The 18,952-nt window shown below is 40.2% G+C and overlaps 2 protein-coding genes across 2 annotated transcripts in view; both read right to left on the bottom strand.

The window, feature by feature from the left end:
• Window positions 1-1,234: 1,234 nt before the first annotated feature.
• pth2 (parathyroid hormone 2) lies at window positions 1,235-4,549 on the bottom strand. The gene is made up of 4 exons (XM_050062458.1): window positions 4,233-4,549; window positions 3,174-3,278; window positions 2,805-2,984; window positions 1,235-1,537 (listed from the first exon to the last, which is right to left on the bottom strand). Exons 2-4 carry the CDS (start codon window positions 3,275-3,277, stop codon window positions 1,360-1,362), a joined length of 462 nt encoding a protein of 153 aa, XP_049918415.1. The 5' UTR covers window position 3,278; window positions 4,233-4,549; the 3' UTR covers window positions 1,235-1,359.
• A 5,171-nt stretch (window positions 4,550-9,720) lies between these two features.
• rin3 (Ras and Rab interactor 3) overlaps window positions 9,721-18,952 on the bottom strand; it is a 25,392-nt gene continuing 16,160 nt past the window's right edge. The window contains exons 7-14 of the mRNA XM_050062395.1: window positions 16,438-16,618; window positions 16,134-16,299; window positions 14,481-14,602; window positions 14,151-14,337; window positions 12,300-12,431; window positions 12,041-12,207; window positions 11,550-11,664; window positions 9,721-10,743 (exon numbers count right to left, since the gene is read on the bottom strand). Of these exons, the coding sequence (XP_049918352.1) occupies window positions 10,478-10,743; window positions 11,550-11,664; window positions 12,041-12,207; window positions 12,300-12,431; window positions 14,151-14,337; window positions 14,481-14,602; window positions 16,134-16,299; window positions 16,438-16,618 (1,336 nt within the window). The 3' untranslated portion in view covers window positions 9,721-10,477. The remainder of the gene's footprint in view (window positions 10,744-11,549; window positions 11,665-12,040; window positions 12,208-12,299; window positions 12,432-14,150; window positions 14,338-14,480; window positions 14,603-16,133; window positions 16,300-16,437; window positions 16,619-18,952) is intronic.

Here is an 18,952-nt window from a genome sequence, read left to right as displayed (position 1 = left end):
GTTTGTTTGTTTGTTTTCCCCCCCCCAAAAAATATGTTTTGTATTCAGCTGCCAAAGTCTACTACAGTATTGCTAATAATCGCGCTTTAAGAATGTTGGATGGTGGATTTTTTTAAGCTTTAAAAGGAGATATTCCTCCTGTTTCAAGACTTCATGCTAAGCTAGGCTAACTGCATCCTGAGTCAAGATCAGTACTGAGCTTGGTCTCAATCTTCTTATCTCACTCTTGAAAAGAAAGCACACAAGCACATCTCCCATTATCTGGAACTATCAATGTATTGTTTTGTACTGTAATTTGAAAACTACAAATGTCTAAATGTGCTAAATGTGTCTCTAAACAACAATTACATCCTGCTTTTGACTGAAACAAGTCAGATTCAAGTCACAAATGTGATGACTTTACAAAACAAACAAAAAAAAACAAACTGGCAACTTGACTTTGACAGCAATGACTCTGACTTGAGCCTTTTACCCTGAAAATACTTAATACCTTCCACCCAAGCCCAAAAATGAAAAGGTATATTACATAAAGAGTTTGTCACAAATCAACTGATTTCCCTTTATGTCCTCAATAAATTAACATTTACATCTATTTATTTTATTCAGTTATGAAACACGCAACAACATACAGTATCATTTTAAGGCTTACATAAAATATCTTACACATTTGGAATGAGAAATTATAGAAATTTTCCAATATGAGATGAGTAAAATACAACAAGAGAGAACAGAAACATACACAGTTCATTCTGTTGTGGTACTGGTGCTATAAAAATGCAATGGCAGCACTACTTTTTTTTATGATCAAGTTAGGTCTCACTGTTTTCAGCAAACATATTTTAACAAATACAGTTTTTAAAAAGCACTCATGATTTGGTAAATGTAATGTTTTATTACTCTGTTGTTAAAATGGCTTTACAGTTGGTGAAGAGCTCATTGGGACTTGGGACTTAACTCAAAGTTAAGGACTTGGGCCTTGAGACTAACTTGTAACTTGCAAAACAGTGACTTGGTCCCACCGCTGGTTTGAAGTCAAGCACAAGGTTCAGTCATCAAAAACATCTTTATTTTTATTTTTATTTTACTTTATATTTATTTTAATCAAATTGAAAAACATTCAATTTCAGCATCATAATACAGTGAAAATGCTACAAAAACTGGGAATAGAATTTTAAGATGCTAGACTTGAGCACTTATAATACAGCAGGTGTTAATGACTTTTGACATCTACAATATTTTCTTGTCTCAGAAGTTGATGGACTGACAATAACCCAGAGACTTGGTGTATCCCTTTTAAAAAGCTTTTTGCCAGTGAAGGGTCCAGAGGTGGTTTGATTTTCTGTTGTAAAGACTTAATTATCATGAAGAATTAACCACCAGTAGTTTCTGCATGTAGGAATTGAGCCACTTCTGTCTCTCCATGGAGGTGAGGAGTTTACTCTTCTCTCTGAAGGCAGCATCATCAGCCACCACCATGTTCCTCTTCATCATGCCGGCACCCTGAGACGACCATTCTGCAGGCCACGCCCTCTCCATGCTTAAGAAACACAAAGACTTCAATTAGATAACAATCAGGTGCCAGACACTTAAACAATATTATTTTACTGCTGTGTTGTTCATTTAAACTTAAGTTGACAGAACTCGTGACACTTGAAAGTCATAAAATGTGGTCTTTACTTTAAGATGCACTGCTTGATTTTGATATAGCTCCCAACAACACCACAAAGCCCTAAATTTCCTCTGAGAAACGAAACATATTCAACACTTAAATTGATACTGTTACCAATAGAGTACTTCCTTTGCTACCCACAGTTTGAATGAATTGGCGCATAGTATAGCCATACTTTGGAATATTTTGTGCCATCTTGGCACAATGAACTGACAGCTTCATAAATTCACTGCACTCAACTTCACCACTGTATGAGTTGTAGCCACTGCTGCGGGACTGTGAGCTTCATGCCAAGGACAGTAGAGAGAAGTCACCCGGCCGCACACACGCTCTGACAGGGCTAACTGTTAGCATCACACGGCCAACGTTCCCTAATGATTATTTACAGGTTTGACAACAATGTTGAGCCGTTTCGGCATAGGTGTGTTTGTTGGGACTGTGTAATGGCTCTGTGTTGGATGTTACTTGCTGCTGCTGTGTTAACTTGTGCTAACCAGGTGTTGAACTGACAGCAGCAAGCGAAAGTTTGCTGATCCAGTGGAGAGACAAGATGGTCTGAGATGAGACTCATGGAGCAGACAGGATTAAATGCAGGTATTGGTTGACAGGAGATGTTTCATTACTACTTTGTACTGGGTTATTTCGGTTAATACCTTAAAGGTATGGAGTACCAATACCCAGCCATACCCTGATTAAGATCTAATGTGTCAGTTTTTGAACTCAGTAGTTGGTTTTGTTACCTCTGGACAAAGCGAAGCTAGGTGTTTTTCAGCCCATTAAATGAAATATTACCTAAGTAAATAAAATCAAAGGTTCTCCCAGAGGATATGAAATTAGGCCTTGTAAGAGATGTTTGCACAGACAAGGAAATGACAGGAATAGACAGCTTAACTTGCTGCCAACCCCATACATAAAGAGTTTGTTATTGCATAGTTCAATGAGGGACATGTTAGAACACCTCTGTGTCACTGACTGTAAGAATGTGCTGTGGCTGCTTTGTATCTGCGACCAACAGCTCTATGTCTCACGGTCGGTTGGTTGGTTGGTCCGCAAAAACTTCCCCACTTTTTGGCAACCACAGTTTTCACCCTAGGATGTTAACTGTCTTAAATATTTTCTCTCACTATGCAGTTACCTGGCCTCTGCTTTCTCAGGGGCAAAGAGCCACGCCTCCCTCATCAGTCTTGCCTTGCTGTCGGCTGGAGCTCTGAGGCTGGGTGCTGACATCATTTGAATGCTCCAATTACGGAGAGAGATGGAGGGTAAGAGGACATCCCAGTCGTCTAGTTTAGGTTCCTCTGAATCATCAGGATTTCTGGAATCAGAATCATCATATTAAACTTAATGATTCCTGGAGAAACACATTTGATTGAATTATGTAATTATTATTAAAACGGAACAACTTATTAACAGAGAAAAGAAAGTGAGGTATTGGAGGTACTGGATAGCTCATTCAATTCAAACATAACAGCCATATGAGATATAAGATTTAGTGAGTAACCACCTGAGAGGTAGTCCAGGCTGAGGGAAGCCAGATGTCACCAAGGTCATACCCAGAATGCAAAGCAACAGGAAGGACATTCGGGGGAAAGCAGACAGTTCAGACATCCTAAAAAAATGAAACAATTAAAAGGAAAAAAAAGGCTTTCATGACAATAATAATTACATGTTAACTGCGTTGTGTATTTATGATCTTTAAATGATCTATTTACAAAATAAAACAAAATAATAAAAACAGAAACTATTTTCATTATTGTTAATAAATGTCAGTATGTTTGTACAACTAAAAAAATCAAAATATCTCACACTTCACAGCTACCTTATTGCTATCTTTTATATTAAGATATTACATTACAACACTTTCCACACGGTTCTGTATAATACCAAAAATGACACTTTCTCAACCTTGGGGTTGGTGTCTTTAATGTTGTAAGACTCAGTACACAGTATATTTGAAATAAAATAAAATTGGCTTACAATATTTTACCATTTCTATGTAATGCAATTGGAGCTCTCTCAAAGGTCTCGAAAAACAAACAAATGTACTGAAATTCACCTGACCACTCAGAACTTGCTGGTTTTATGAGAATTTTGAAGCCTAAAATGAGCCAGAAATGATTCAGACTGTGTGTGTGTGTGTTTGACACAGCCGACAAGTGTTTTTTAACATTTGTGATTTTTTTTTTTTTTTTTTTTTAACTGATTTTTTAAAAATATTTCAGTGTGAAATGTTACACCACACAAACAGCAAATCAAATTTGCTTCAGTGCGAAATAAACAATAAAACCCAACAGCCTTTGAAAATCCTCTTTTGTTTTTAAGGTTTGTTATACGCTCAGCTGGAACCAAATTCTGTCAACATGGTGACAATCGAGACAGAATTTGTTTCTTCAAATACAAATAGAATTTCTGCGAATAAATTCTAAAGCTGCTTGGGGTAAAAAAAAAATTAATAGACTAACATGTAGCACAGCTGAAAGAAAAACTGGCTTCATGCAAAGCTGTTGGTTACAGGGTTTGTTAAAGCTGTTGTTAGTAAGCCAGTGGTTGGCTGATTTCTTACCTGCTTCTCAGGAAGGACGTGTTCGTCTGTTAAGGCTGGACCCCAGAGGTTAAAGGTGAGGTGTCACACAAGCAGAGATGCTCCAGGTGAACCACTAATCACAGCAACAGAAATGGCTACTGTATGTCCATTCAGATACTTTGTTGGTTGCTGCTTCCTATCTACCACTTATTTCTTCTCCCGTCTTCATGAAGGAGAAATAAGAAAAACCTGGATTTCCGCTTTTTTTTGGTTATGGACTGCCAGTTGCTTCTGTAGTGGCTGTGTGCAGGTCTACGGTGGTTGAAAAGTATTGGTTTCTTGACGTACATAGCTACTTATATACCCTGGACTGGAGTGTTTTAACCCCCCATCCCCCTAACCCACCCACACATATACGCAAACGTACACACCCTTCACCAGATCAAACCAACTTTGAGTTTATCGTACAAGAGGACAGGTCTAGTGGAAGTCCTGTTAGCTTGTTAGTGTCCTGTTTCAAAGAGTCTCAGTCATGGTGCTGTTGTGGAGAGCCCACCATCTTATTACTGGAAATCATTATAGTGCTTGTGTGTGTGTATGTGTTCATTCATACCCTGAGGCAGGTTAATGGAACAATGGATGTTTCTCTCGAAGGAATAAACCTTACTGTCTCACTATGTCCAGAGAAAAAAAACAAGGAAATAAAGATATCCAATACATATCTGATCACTGGCCATGCTACTGCTATGAGAACAGTCATATTGGAGTTCATTTGTGTTAGATAGGTCCATAGATCCATCATCATACCTTATTGCTCAGGAGCAGATAATGCACATTTAGTGTCAGACTGGTCAGGTGAAACTACAAAGGGCTGCCATACCCTGCTGGAGACTACCCAGTGTTCGGACAGTCCATAATTTAGAAGCCCTAATAGTCTGAAAAATGTTTAATTGGACCTAAAGTCCATTATCCTGAAAACAAACACCCATTGTCCAAAAGACCATTGGAAACAATGAAACAAACAGAAGCACATGGTTAATTATTGTGCCGAATGATGTCATCCATCCCTCAGACTATGGCGAAGGCATGACCTGCCCTACTCTGCTTCTTAATCCTTAGCATATCACGAATTATCATCTGACATCCACAGCAAATTATTCAGGAGATGAAGGCTTGCACTGCAATGTCATTCCTTTTTTTCTAAATCAAATGCCTGTCTCTCAAAAGTGATTTTTGTTGTTCTAACACTCATGCATGTGATATTTTTATTTACGGCTTTGATAAAAAAAATGCAGGGTTGAACCATGCTAAACTTTTCCTGTAGCAAAACATCATCTGGCATGTGCCACCATAAAGTCCTGGTGGATTACTTTTTTAATGTCAGCAGCCTGTTTCTCATGGCCGCTTGTATTTGTGATCCTATTCTTGAAGTCACTGCCCAAAGCTCATGACCATTGGGGGTTGGAACGTAGATCAACTGGTAAATCGAAAACTTTGCCTTCCACTTCAGCTCTTATGATACCCCCAGCAACCCTTGTGGATTATCTCCCTTGTTCTCCCTGGAACACTCCAACACAGCAGCGCTCAGCCTAGAGCTCATGAGTATACCTACACCTGTCCAACACCTCTCACTTTGGGCAACTCCAGAAAATTCCAATCTAGCCGCTATCCAGTATTTTGATTCCAGACCCAGTGCCATGTGTATAGAGCCCTATATGTAGTTGGTACTGCTCCCCCTCGTGCACTTGCCCCACCACAGAGGTGACATTCTACATCTCTAGAACCAACTAATCTCTGAGTTTGACATAACATGATAGTTCTGCTAAGTACCATATTCATGCAGAATTTGTGGCATAGATTCGTAATCACACTGTAATGTGACAATGCAACAGACCAGCATACTGATCCAAACCGAAACCACTGGTTGGACGTCTTGGTTGTTTTTTGTTTGGGAAGGATTGTTTTTTTGTTTGTTTGTTTTCAAACCGGACCCCTTTGGGTTTTTTTGTTAGTAAGTGAATTATCCATCCCATTGCCATCATTATCAGTCAATATCTATGCTTGTTGCCATTTTGATTGCAACTTTCCAGGACTTCTCCATTCTTAATTGTGCCCACAAAGGTCTGATTGGCTGAGTTGTTTTTTTCAGCTGGGGGAACAGTAGTCATTAAGTACAGCACCATACCTAGGTTAGGAGCCTATGACTTAATATTTATGACAAAGTATAACTAATTCCATTCCATTTTTATCCGCTTATCTGGGGCTGGGTCACTGGTGCAGCAGGCCAAGCAAAGCAGCCCAGACGTCCCTCTCCCCAGCAAAGTTTTCCAGCTCCTCCTGGGGGACCCTAAGGCATTCTCAGGCCAGATGAGATATATAATCCCTCCAGCGTGTTCTGGGTCTGCCCTGGAACCTCCCACCAGTGAGACATGCCCGGAACACCTCTAACAGGAGGTGCTGGGAGGCATCCTCCTAATCAGATGCCTGAACCACATCAACTGACCCCTTTCGATGCGAGGGAGCAGCGGCTCTATTCTGAGCTCCCTCCAAATGTCTGTGCTCCTCACCCTATCTCCAAGGCTGAGCCCAGCAACCCCACAGAGGAAACTCATTTTGGCCGCTTGTATCAGCAATCTCATTCTTTCGGTTACTACCAAAGCTCATGACCATAGTTGAGGGTTGGGACTTAGATGGACCAGTAACTCGAAAGCTTCACCTTTTGGCTCAGCTCCCTCTTCACCAGGACGAGCCGGTGCAGTGCCCACATCACTGCGGACGCTGCAACAACCAGCCTATCCATCTCACACTCCATTTAAGCCTCACTCATGAACAAGACCCCAAGATACTTGAACTCCTTTTCTTAAGGAACCAACCCAGAGGAGGCAATTCGCCGTTTTCCAGCAGAGAACCATGGCTCAGCTTTGGAAGTGCTGACTCTCATCCTAACCCCCTCACGCTTGGCTGCAAACTGCCCCAGTGCCTGCTGGAGGTCACAGTGTGATGAAGCCAACAGAACCATATCATCTGCAAAAAGTAGAGATGCAATTCTGAGGTCCCCAAACCGGACCCCTTAGTTTAACTAATGCACATGTAAATGGACTTGAAGGTCATCATACAGATGTCCTCACTGCATCTATATCTAATGGACACAGCAATGAAAATGAAATCTGTGAACAATTCCACCATGTCTATGTACATCATCTCAGCTTACTTTCACAAGAGGACAATTCTCTCCAAGAAAACACATGTAGACTAAAGCCATGCTTAAATTAGATACTCTGAAGTAGGACAGTGCTGCATAGTTAAAATATCTGCCAGACATATCAGTTTAAAAAATGTTCTCTGGCCTTTGAGAGAGCTTGTTGTGTTTATAGTGGAAGAGTCAGACATCACTACTATACAAAGACACCTTGTTAGTATGTTAGTACTGAGAAACCCTCAATCTCCAAACATCAGCTGTACAGGAAGTGATAAAAATTGATATGTCCATTCACAAATATGTATTTGATGTTTTGCTCCTGGGTCATTTTCTGTGTGTGGCTTCCTACTGAAATGGAAACAAGACAAAAGATGAAATGGTGGAAATTCTGCAGAGTTTGTCGGGATACAGGAAGTTACTATTTAAGTACCTCATTATAGGCCTTGCTGAAAATAATGACCTGCAGACAGGAAGCAGCTGGCCTTAACAATGGCTCTGCTGCACTGGTTTAACAGAGGATAACAAGCTTCAGACACAAAGTAGTGTCACCTCACACTACCTATATTCTCATCAGAAACACTGTCAACACCCATCGGTGCCATCGTCACTGAATTGTTTCTGTATTCATCAGTTGTAAATGATGTTACACAAATGATCAGATTCTGGAGATATCTGAGTGAATCATGCTATCTTGTGGTTTTTCAACAGTTTTGATGTCAAAGCTTGTTGACACCTCTGACTTTGAGTAAAATGTGGTCAGGGGTTAAGGATGCTTAAATCACACTAGTTTGTATGACATGTTGTCTCTGTTTGTAGGCAAAACTGTGTATACCTGCTCTGAAAGGCAACACTTAAGGCCAGGGTGAAAAGCTTACCTCCATAGTCCCTTTCTCGCTGCATTTCACTACCTTCCTCATCTCACTCCAGGAATTTTGCCTTTCTCATCTTGACATAGAGTTATACAAATGAGCTTGAGGGTGCACTCTTTTGTGAAGTCGATCCTTGCAGGTATTCAGTGGTGTTGCACTGTGTTGTACTTTAAAGATTTTTATGCCTCTGTGCCAGCGATAGCTGCGGCAAGAGGCATTATGTTTTCAGGTTGACCGTCGGTCCCATCCTTGTGAACACGATGTCTCAAGAATGCCCAAAGGGAATTTCTTCAAATTTGGCACAAACATCCAGCTGAACTCGGAATGAACTGATTTGTCTTTGGTGGTCAAAGGTCATAAGTCAAGGTCACTGACCTCATCTGTCTCATTCTCATGAAGGCAATATCTCAAGAACACGTTGAGTTTTTTTTTTTTTTCCCAAATTTGAGAGAAATGTCTACTTGGATTCAAGGAGGCACTGACTGACTGAAAATGCAAGGGTGCAGAGGTGAGAAAGCATGTAAGATTTGTGCTTCTTTCTCAAACTGTCTTTCATTCTTGACAAAACTAGAATTACTCCCTCACGGTTGTATGCCTCCCTTAGTCAAGTTGCAGTTAACATCAGTTTACATTTACAAGGTCACAGTGACCTTGACCTTTGACCTTTAAACATCAAATTTCAATCAGTCCATCCTTGACTCAAAGTGGATGTTTGTGCCAAATGTGAAGAAATTTCCTCAAGGTGATCTTTAGATATTGGATTCACGAGAATGAGACATGCAAGGTCAGTGACCTTGACCTTTGATTTTGGCAGTCAAAAGTCAAAGGTCAAGGTCACTGACCTTGCATGTCTCATTCTCGTGAATCCAATATCTAAAGATCACCTTGAGGAAATTTCTTCACATTTGGCACAAACATCCACTTTGAGTCAAGGATGGACTGATTGAAATTTGATGTTTAAAGGTCAAAGGTCAAGGTCACTGTGACCTTGTAAATGTAAACTGATGTTAACTGCAACTTGACTAAGGGAGGCATACAACCGTGAGGGAGTAATTCTAGTTTTGTCAAGAATGAAAGACAGTTTGAGAAAGAAGCACAAATCTTACATGCTTTCTCACCTCTGCACCCTTGCATTTTAGAGTAATTTTTGGAGTGGCATTTGGGGAAAGATCCAAAAATTGTCAAATGCAGCATCCCCATTTCCAGTGGAATGTTGTGTTGTTTCATAAGCAGTTTGTCGATCGGTTCGATTGAAGCATACTGATGCCTTTAAGGCCCAAACATATTTCTCCAGGCTGCACAGAGGCAAATGTGAGTGGGTCATTCAGAGATTGTGAAGTTTTATTCATTATTTGACTTTGGAACCCTTTATTGAGATACAGTATGTATGTACTGCAGAAACATGGTTAAGCACTGCAACTCCTTACTTTAGAAATGGCAACTTAAACAAGAAACAGCATTTGAAAATTGTAAAAGCCAGTTTATTTACAATACAATCAGTATATCAGTATATAGACAAATGTGGAATGAAACTTTTTGATGTTTACTGGATATTCTGGAATAAAAATTAAAGGCTTTGTCCATATAGCTGCTACTATACGTGTTCTTTGAATAAAAAAAATGCTGCAAAGTCCATTCCTCCCTTTAAACAAGTGTTTTAGCAGCTATTTTTCTCAAAGAAATATTGATCTAAATGCTGTGATCTTTTAGGTGAGGTGGATAAAGCCATTGCAGATTCATCCTGTTAATATAATCCTGAACCAATAATCATTAATTTACAGTCTACTCCAATTTGAAGCAGATGTCTTGAGTATAAAAGAGTAAACATATATAAACAGTATAAACATGATCATATAAGTGCATGTTAATATATCATGTGTTTTTACATTCTTTAAACCATCTTCTCCTGCAGTCACTGGGGTTCCAGACCCCATGTTGAGATACAAAATCAGTCATTTTTCTTTGGTGTTTCATTTTAGTTGGTCGCTGCTCTTTGGTAAAAAAAAAAGAATTCAAAAGAAGAGAGTTGAACTCTTATCTACATCAGTTATATTTGTTTCATTTAGGTTTTAGTTACATCAACATTTTGAGTAAGACCTGAGATTAACACACTGTCCTAAATTCTGTTTGTTGATGCAGTCACCACAGTAACGCTGCCACCACAGTAATGTAGTTACCATAGCGATACAGCAGCTGCCACTGTGATGCTGGAGCAGTTACAAGCTAATCAGACTCTCCTCTTCTGGCTCTGCCTCCACACTGTCAACAGCTGTAAAGTCAGCAGGGAGAATACTTTCTGCGGGTGGAGCTGGAGGCGGGTCAGTCGGGCACCTGCGGCCGGGCTGGATGATAGGTTGGTCAATAGGATGATAGACAAAGCAGTAGGCTCCAGGTTGGGAGTTGTTCTTGACACTAAGGGCCAGCTCTGAAGGAGCCAGAAGCTGGTTAACACCATCCTTATATACACTGAGCATGTAGGATTCTGTGGGAAAGAAGCAAGGAGGCATAATGTTACCAGCAGAATACTAATATAAAATGATGATTTAATAGTCAAGAACAAATTCTTGACACAGGAAAACTCAAAGGTTCTGTATACGACATTCTGAGCAGAAAAATAGCAACAAACAACTGTTAACTATGTAAAGATACATGGAGTAATGGCATCCTGACCAGAGAATAAAGCCCCCTGGTAGACGCCGGTCAGTGCACACGTTGAAGATGTGACTTCCTGTGTGTGTGTGTCCCACTGGCTAGCTAATCGCTGTTGCTCTGTTCCATGCTGATGCAGCGGATACCACTGATAATGCTATACTGACCCATGGTATCATCACTGAAGCTTTCATTCATTGCTCTTGCTATCAGTTGTGCTTGTTTTCTTATATAATTAAAGGGACATTGCACAGATTTTACACATCAAGGTCAGTTTACTCGCCATGGGTTGTGCTATTCAACCTGTAAAAAACAGTTGTACAATGTCTTCTTTGGCTCAGGAGCACGTTTATAATGTAACCCTGATGATTTACTGTATTGAGTTGCATTATGGGAAGTGTAGGTTCCTGCTGTTTTAGGGCTTGACCCATACCAAGGACTAAAAGTTGAGATATCTCATCCTCTGCTGGATCAGTGTTGATCAGTCTTTTTAAAAATCTGTTTCTTGCAAGTCCCCCAATTTTATGTAAGTGTATTATTAAATTGCACGACTACCCCTTTAAAACAGTCTTAATTGGGGGTCAGGAACTGAACTGTGGTGAATAAAACAAATGTAAAATGTGACAGTGTCTTTCAGACCTTGTTCAAATCTTGCAGCACACTGCTCAGCCAGCTGTTGCATTGTCGTAGTGGGGAGGACACCAAGAGTCTTTGGATTGGTTCCAATCTCTGGACAACACACTGTCAGAAAGTCCTGTGCCACAGAAACACACCAAAAGTTACACTCAGATACATGCATGGACACACGTCAGCTTGTTCCTATATGTGAGTCTGTGTGAGTGTCACACAGTTTGGATACTTATTTGCTTTATTGTTTTCATATTTTCCCCCAAATGTAAGTACAATACATCATGCATATATGTGTTTGTTCTTATGTGGTCATTTGTAAATATTAGTTAATGATATCTCATATTGTGCTTTGAGCCGTACTAAGACTGGCAGCATCGTTCCTCATTGTCTCTTTCTGCATGTGAGCCACTGAGACGTGTCAGGTTATACACTTTGCTGTTGTTGATTATGTCTTCTGTGTGTGTGTGTGTGTGTGTGTGTGTGTGCGCGTGTGTGTGTACCCGAACAGATCCTTGGGCCATGCGTTCCTGGTTGAGCGTGCGTCGTCTCTCCCAGCGATGGATGGAGTCCTGAACCTCTCTGCTGAGCTGCCGTGTTGCTGACCTCTGCTGGTCAAAAGTCTTAATGTGCTCCAAAGCGCCGTAGGTGGTGGTCAGATAATAGGAACCTACACACACATTCATACACAGGCATGATCAATAATGTGACGAACACATAGACACGTCAACAGGAAAAACTGCTCAAATATTTACTGGGTACCTTCTCCTAGTGATAATGATGGGTCCATCAATTCCATCATGTATTCAACATCCAGCTGCAGGGCGGATAGATTGGATCTAGCCAGGACGTACATCATTACTGGCAGGAAGTCATCAGCTCCATGGGCCCGCCCTAAACACACACACACACACACACACACACACACACACACACACACACACACACACACACACACACATAAACACTTTGACTCCAGAAGGGAAACAGTTTTTGATTTGAGGTGGAGAGGTTTAAACACTTCTTCATGTTAGTCTAAAAACAGCAGATCGGTGATGTGCAGTTTTTGTAGTATGCCATGTGCACACTGAATTTTCCTTCATTTTTTAAGACTCCCTTGAGTCTGTTGAGACCCACAAAAGCTCAGAGGAACAGCATTGGCCTTTGAGATGACTTTAGCATAGTGGCCACAGTTGGAATTGCAATTTATGCATCCTGAAAGCCAGAATAAATGTTGGCAGTGTACATTTCACCAAACCAGGGATATGTTTAATTTGTACATTTCATATGTATGAGATATGTTGACTCCATAGACTGTATATTAATATGGACGACGCATCTCCACTTACCCCTACTGTACAGAAGTGAGGCTAAAATATCACAGATACAGCCGCTGCCATCTTGCTCTGATGACATCATTCAGAGCCAGAGTCTGCATAAAAGTGATCTCCGCGATATCAAGTTTCCTGCCCATACACCTGTGCGACCAATCACGAGCAGCACCATTGAATGCAAGCCCACAGATTGTCTAACACTGATGTCAATCATGTTGCAAAATCCCTGTTTTATGGCATTAAAAAACTAATTAAAACCAAACTTATCAGAGAAACAAACCCTTGAACATACAGCAGCGTGATAAAAACTACCTTAAATGACAGAAACCATCTTTAGGAAAAATGTATTTGACGTGTGACGCTTTGAGATTTCAGTTTGGCCTGTGTTCCATCCACTTGGAGAGGGAGGTCTTTATGACCTATACTGCAGCCAGCCACCAGGGGGCGACCGAGATGTTTCAGCTTCACTTTTGGGCAGCTGTAATGTCATCCATCTTTATGTACAATCTATGGTTGAAACTCCTCCTGATGAGAAACTCAGCTCATATGCTTGTAAATCTGAACTACATTTTTTTTTAGAAATGTTGATATGAGATATGTGAAAAACGTACAAATGTAATGTGTCTGTGCAGAAACTTGCACGGACACAATGCCAACATTTACTTCTGGCAGGCTTACATGATGCCCACTGGCCCAAAAAGCCCATTTTCCATAGACAATCATAATGACAGAAACAGCTTTAGTATGATGAATACATTTTTCTTAAATTAGTCTAATAGTAGGCAGGGAGACAGTGTTTCAGCCAGAGAAGGACTCAAAAGCTAATTCTCACTATGGGGCCAAACACTGACACCTAAGGAGCATAGGTTGATTATGAGATAAAGGGCCCCTGGGCACAGATATGAAAGAGACCCTACCACTTCTTTTACATAGGAGCAAGTTACACAGACTTTGTGGTGCTTTTGCTCCTTTTTTTGTTGTTTTGTGTCTCTTTCTGGTTGTTTTGATCCCTTTTTGTAGTTATTTTGTGTCTCTTTGCAGTTCATTTGCATCTCTTTGTGGTATTTTTAAGTCTTGTTTCCTGCTCGGTTTGTGTTAATTTGAGTGACAGTAACAGTGGCAAAGGGGGTCCCTAAAACTTGAGTGCCATCTTGAAGTAGTACATTAATTGAACACAAGCAAGAAGCAACAAACATGTCTCCTGGTAAGTTCACTTCTCGTTTTACAAAAAACAAAAGCGACATTAGAAAAACATGAGGGGTTTAAGGACTGTTCTGACCTGGACAGCTGACAGACATGGAGTCATAGATGATCTTGCAGGCCTTCAGCATATGCTCAATCTTTTTCTGGGGAGAATACTCCAGATGGAGATTGTTTAGTTTGATGCTGATCTTCTCCATAGCAGAGGCCTCGGGGACAGCTGTGGTTATTCCTAATGCTGTGGTGGTGCTGCCTAGGACAACAGACTGACACACACAACAACACACACACCATCAGCATCACAACTGCTACTGCGACCTCTACTTGTCTGAATACAAGTGTGCTGCACAGCACTGTGTGTAGTCTCTTGAAGCTGTGGCACTGCAGCAGTGCTCATGGCCAGTCCTACCTGGTTCTGTGCCAGCTGTTTCAGGCTGTTGTCGTTGGTGTGCAGTTTCTCCAGACTCTGGTAAATTGGCTCCCTCAGTGGCTTCAGTACACTCTTACACAGAGCAGCTTCGACTATGTTCTCTGCATGGACACACACACGTATAATTAATTCCATATGTTTCTAAATTTCTGTCTTGTTAAATGGACAACAATGGACAATAACCCTGCTATCGACGCCTTTAAAACAAATGGACTGTATGGTTCAACCAACACCTCTATAACTCAGTCTTAGCAAAAAGTTGACAATATTGTGTGACCCGTCAAACTTCAAACTACTGTGGGTTTGATCTATTGGATTCTATTAGACTGTACAGGTGTTACAATAAATCCAAAAATTGTTAACTAGTACTTATGACAATATTAAACAGCTTTAAGATGATTGCATCCTCATTCACCTCATCATGGGTGGAAAACATTATGTTCTAAAAATGTCCCCAAAAACCAGCCTCATTTAAAGGGGCAGTTAAAAAAAAATAAATTTAAAAACTCAACAGCAATGGCTCTTCCCAGAAATCATGACCCAGTCATTCAAGATAATCCACAGACCTCTCTTCCCAGAAATCATGACCCAGTCATTCAAGATAATCCACAGACCTTCTTGTGAGCAGTTTCATGTAGGAACTATTTTCTTTCTACCGAACTACACCCAACGACTGTATCATAGCGCAGAAGGAAGCATGCATCTACTGTGAGCTCACCTAATACCACAGAGCTAGCTAACATTACAGCTCAGATGAGGAGGATGCCACCAGTGTTTACATCTCACACTGTTACAAACACAAACCTCTTGTCCATGAGTAGATGCACGCTTCCTCCTGCGTGGTGATACAGTTGGCAGGTGTAGTTCAGTAGAAAGAAAATAGTTCCTACATGAAACTGCTCACAACAAGGTCTGTAGATTATCTTGAGTGACCAGGTCATGATCTTTGGAAAGAGACATTGCTGTTAAGTTTTTCTTTTTTTGGGGGGGGGGCACTTTGGGCACCACAAGTCGAGTGCCATCTAGTTCCATGACACTGGAGGGAAGGCGGACATCTCTACGACTGATATCTCCAACACTCAGCACCTCGCATCAAAATTATCTTGGCTGATAAATAGCTCTACATATAAGAGGGAAAATATGTATTCTTGATTTTGGGGTAAACTGTTCATTTAAGGTATTTTAATGCTGTTGAAAGTGGCACTTAAGCAATTGTAGTATTGCACTACCATAAAGTAGTGTTACTCAAGAGTGACAGATTTTTAAGAAAAAAGGTCAAAATTGAAGCAGCAGAGGTTGAGATATCCTAAATTTAGATCAAGCTCCTAAAATGCAGCATCCTACATTTCCAATTCCTTACGCAGGCTTACTGTTATGAATGTGTATTTTACAAACCCAGAGATTACCCCATATGACATCATTAGGGTTATGTTTTCAGATTTTACACTGTACAAAGACAGAAGACATTACGCAACTGTTTTCACAGGCTGAGTAGTACAATATAAATAGGTAAGATATACAAAGGACATAGCAGTTTTGCAAATTCCCCACACAGTAACTCCTACATAAGATTTTAAGAATTCCATTGAATACTAATAATAAAAACATAAATAAAACAAGTTTTAGAGTTACCCAGTTTTTCTTGTGTGTACTGATGTTCCAGCATAGCTTGCAGCTCTGTACTCTGCAGCAGGTAACTCTTCAGTTGAGTCATCATCTGTCTGATTTCCTGTAACAGCTCAGTGGAGGACGGGTGTTTGGACATGGTCTCCAAGGTGAATGCACGGTGCTCTTTTACCTAAATAGAAAATATGAAAACTTAATTCGATTCCATTTGTGCTTTAGACTTTTGGTTGATGTTGTTATCCTGAGAAATCCAAAGATATAAGGTGACTGTCAAATCAAATTGTCAAATTCAGAAACCCTGTGTACTCACTAGGTTACCAAAGTAGCTCAGAGGGTCCCTGGCCAGCTCTACGATGCGCTGTGTGAGGCGGCGGTCATGGCTGATGAGGCCAGTGAGGACGGTGGACAGGCGGTAGCGGGCTCGGTCCAACATAACAGTGGTGGGAGTTCTTCTTACTGCTGCCTTGGGGCTGCGGCTCCCTGCAGGGCGACTGGAAAGAAATATACAGTAAGTCCTTTTCTTAAGTGTTTCTTCATCTTACATGGACTAATAATCCTCTCCAGTGCAGTGTTTGATTCATGTCCTTGTGACAGATGACACTCTTTGAGAAATATTCAGATATAGAAACTTTCTGCAAAGCATGACTTGTGACTTTGATTCCTCTGACCAACACAGTGGTACCAATTGATTATGAGGCCTAGTCTCTGTTCGTCTGAGACCCTCTGTACAGGGATGTGTCAATTTGTACAAGTTGTACTCAACATGTTTTGATGATTTGAACTCTGTACAGAGTTCGTGCTTGTGTTAATGAACAACAAGCAACCTTGAACATCCTGGTATTCTCCATGTCTAATCTACATGTACTAAATTGTGTATTAGTAGTTTTTGGCCTGAGAATGTAGCTGCCCTTCCATCCTTGCATGTAGTGGAATCTTTTAATTTAACTTTACATATAAGTGAACTCCCAAAGAAAAATCATTATCATATTCTTGTATACTGTTAGGCAGGATATTACTACTTTTTAATTTTAGAGTCATGTTTACAATGGTATGTTATAGGGTACAACTCATGTTTTTCCCAGGGATAGTGTTCCAGACCCCCCGCCCCCACTGATTTCTGCCCATAGGTAACCTGATCTTGACATTAACATTTTACACAGTTCATCAAAAGAAAAATTGTGAACACTGATCTGCTCTTGAGGGACTCGCATCTTATCTATGAGATCTGCTCTACTATCTGTTCTGGAAACCTTCTTCCTCTTAATGTACTGTATGTGCATCTACTCAGTCACATCATTTATAAAAACATGACTTCACTGCAATGCTATGAAGTGGTAAGACTCACAAGCACACATGCATTTTTAGGCCAAAGACCCCTCAGTAGCTAGTCCACATTAGCATTTGAATTATATGTTGGTGTCTGTTTTTAGCATTTTGAAAACCAAAAATGCAAAAGTAAAAGAGAAAAGAATGTATTAGACAGTGTGTTTATCTGCTCAACTGTGAACTCTGACAAGTTTCAACTCTGACAATCTTACTTTAAAAATCTAGGAACCCAGTTACCGTGATAGTCTCAAGTTATATTTACTTATAAACACAAGACTAGTCGTTATAAAGTAAACATAGCGTCAGGCTAATCATTCTATGTACTTACCTTTTTCAAGGCAATCTGTGTTTTTTTAAAAGTCAGATAAATTTGTCAGATTTTACAGTGTAACACCAACTGCAATTGTGTATGGCTGATCATCTCAGTACCCACAGTAGTACCCCTTTATGAGAAGCATTTAATACGACATTAGTTTGTGTAGTTACAGGTTAAATAAAACTAGAGGCTCTGATCTTACATTTTTCCTTATCATACTTGTAATACTAGGGTTGACTAGTTAACTAGCTCGCTACAGCTACTAAAATGACCAGTGACAGTATTTATTTTAACTGGTAAAAACCATGGTTTAGCCTGTAAAAATCATTAGTGGAGCCAAATGCAGTAAACATTCGGGGTTCAACCCTATCTACGGCAGCTATATAAGCTATGTTTTTTTCCAGCCATTTGAGATGATAGAAAAATAGAATAAAAATTTTAAAAAAATCTGTACATCATTTGGGGAAAAACATGATAGTTGCCAAGAAAAAAAAATGTAGTGCCTACATCTTATTTTGCATAAAATTGTTCTCCAATTGTCTTCACCATTCTGAAACCAGGACACAAGAAATGTTGAAGATGACTACTTTTCACTCCTGCTACCTATAAAGGGGCAAAAATTAGCTGATGTCACTATTTTCAAGTTACAAAACAAAGACAGGGTAGGAATTTAGTGTAAACAGCATAACTAATCCTGAAACCTATTTTTGTTATACAATGCTCTCCTACATCTGAATCCATACCATAACAATCTGGGCTGCTCTAACTGCAAATCAAGGACCCCCAACAATGCAAAGTAAAGGTGGTCTTCAATCCACCTTATTTTCAAACACGGAAGTAAATAGTGATCAACATCCGTTTTTTTGTGTGTGACTTCCGGTCAGCCGCTTTCCCTCATGCTTTCCTTTACCGGAGCTAACGGTGCAAGCTATTTTTTTTCCCCAATTTTCAGTTGTTTATGTTAGTCAATCAGTTACTTAGTTAGTTAGTCTGTGTATTTTGTATAGACACCTGTGCCCACGTTTCCGTTATAACGGAAATTTATTCCCTCTAAACGCGAATAAATCGCACGTCAATCATAAACTATGAACCAAAAAAGCACAGTCTATCCCGAGTGAGACAAACTGCTTGATCCCCGTCTCCAGTGTACCAGCAGAGAACCTGCAGAACCGAATCAGCGAAA

The sequence above is a fragment of the Epinephelus moara genome, chromosome 14 (genome assembly GCF_006386435.1).
Source record: "Epinephelus moara isolate mb chromosome 14, YSFRI_EMoa_1.0, whole genome shotgun sequence".
Taxonomy (NCBI): domain Eukaryota; kingdom Metazoa; phylum Chordata; class Actinopteri; order Perciformes; family Serranidae; genus Epinephelus; species Epinephelus moara.
The sequence above is the reverse complement of the archived record's forward strand: the minus strand, read 5'-3'. Positions and strand labels throughout refer to the sequence as shown.

Excerpts from the sequence above, each read along its gene's own strand:
- pth2 (XM_050062458.1), bottom strand. The coding sequence starts at position 3,277 with ATGTCTGAACTGTCTGCTTTCCCCCGAATGTCCTTCCTGTTGCTTTGC. Across the intron at positions 2,985-3,173 it reads CAGCCTGGACTACCTCTCAG|AAATCCTGATGATTCAGAGG; the intron begins GTGGTTACTCAC and ends TTCTGATTCCAG. Across the intron at positions 1,538-2,804 it reads CCTGAGAAAGCAGAGGCCAG|CATGGAGAGGGCGTGGCCTG; the intron begins GTAACTGCATAG and ends GTGTTTCTTAAG.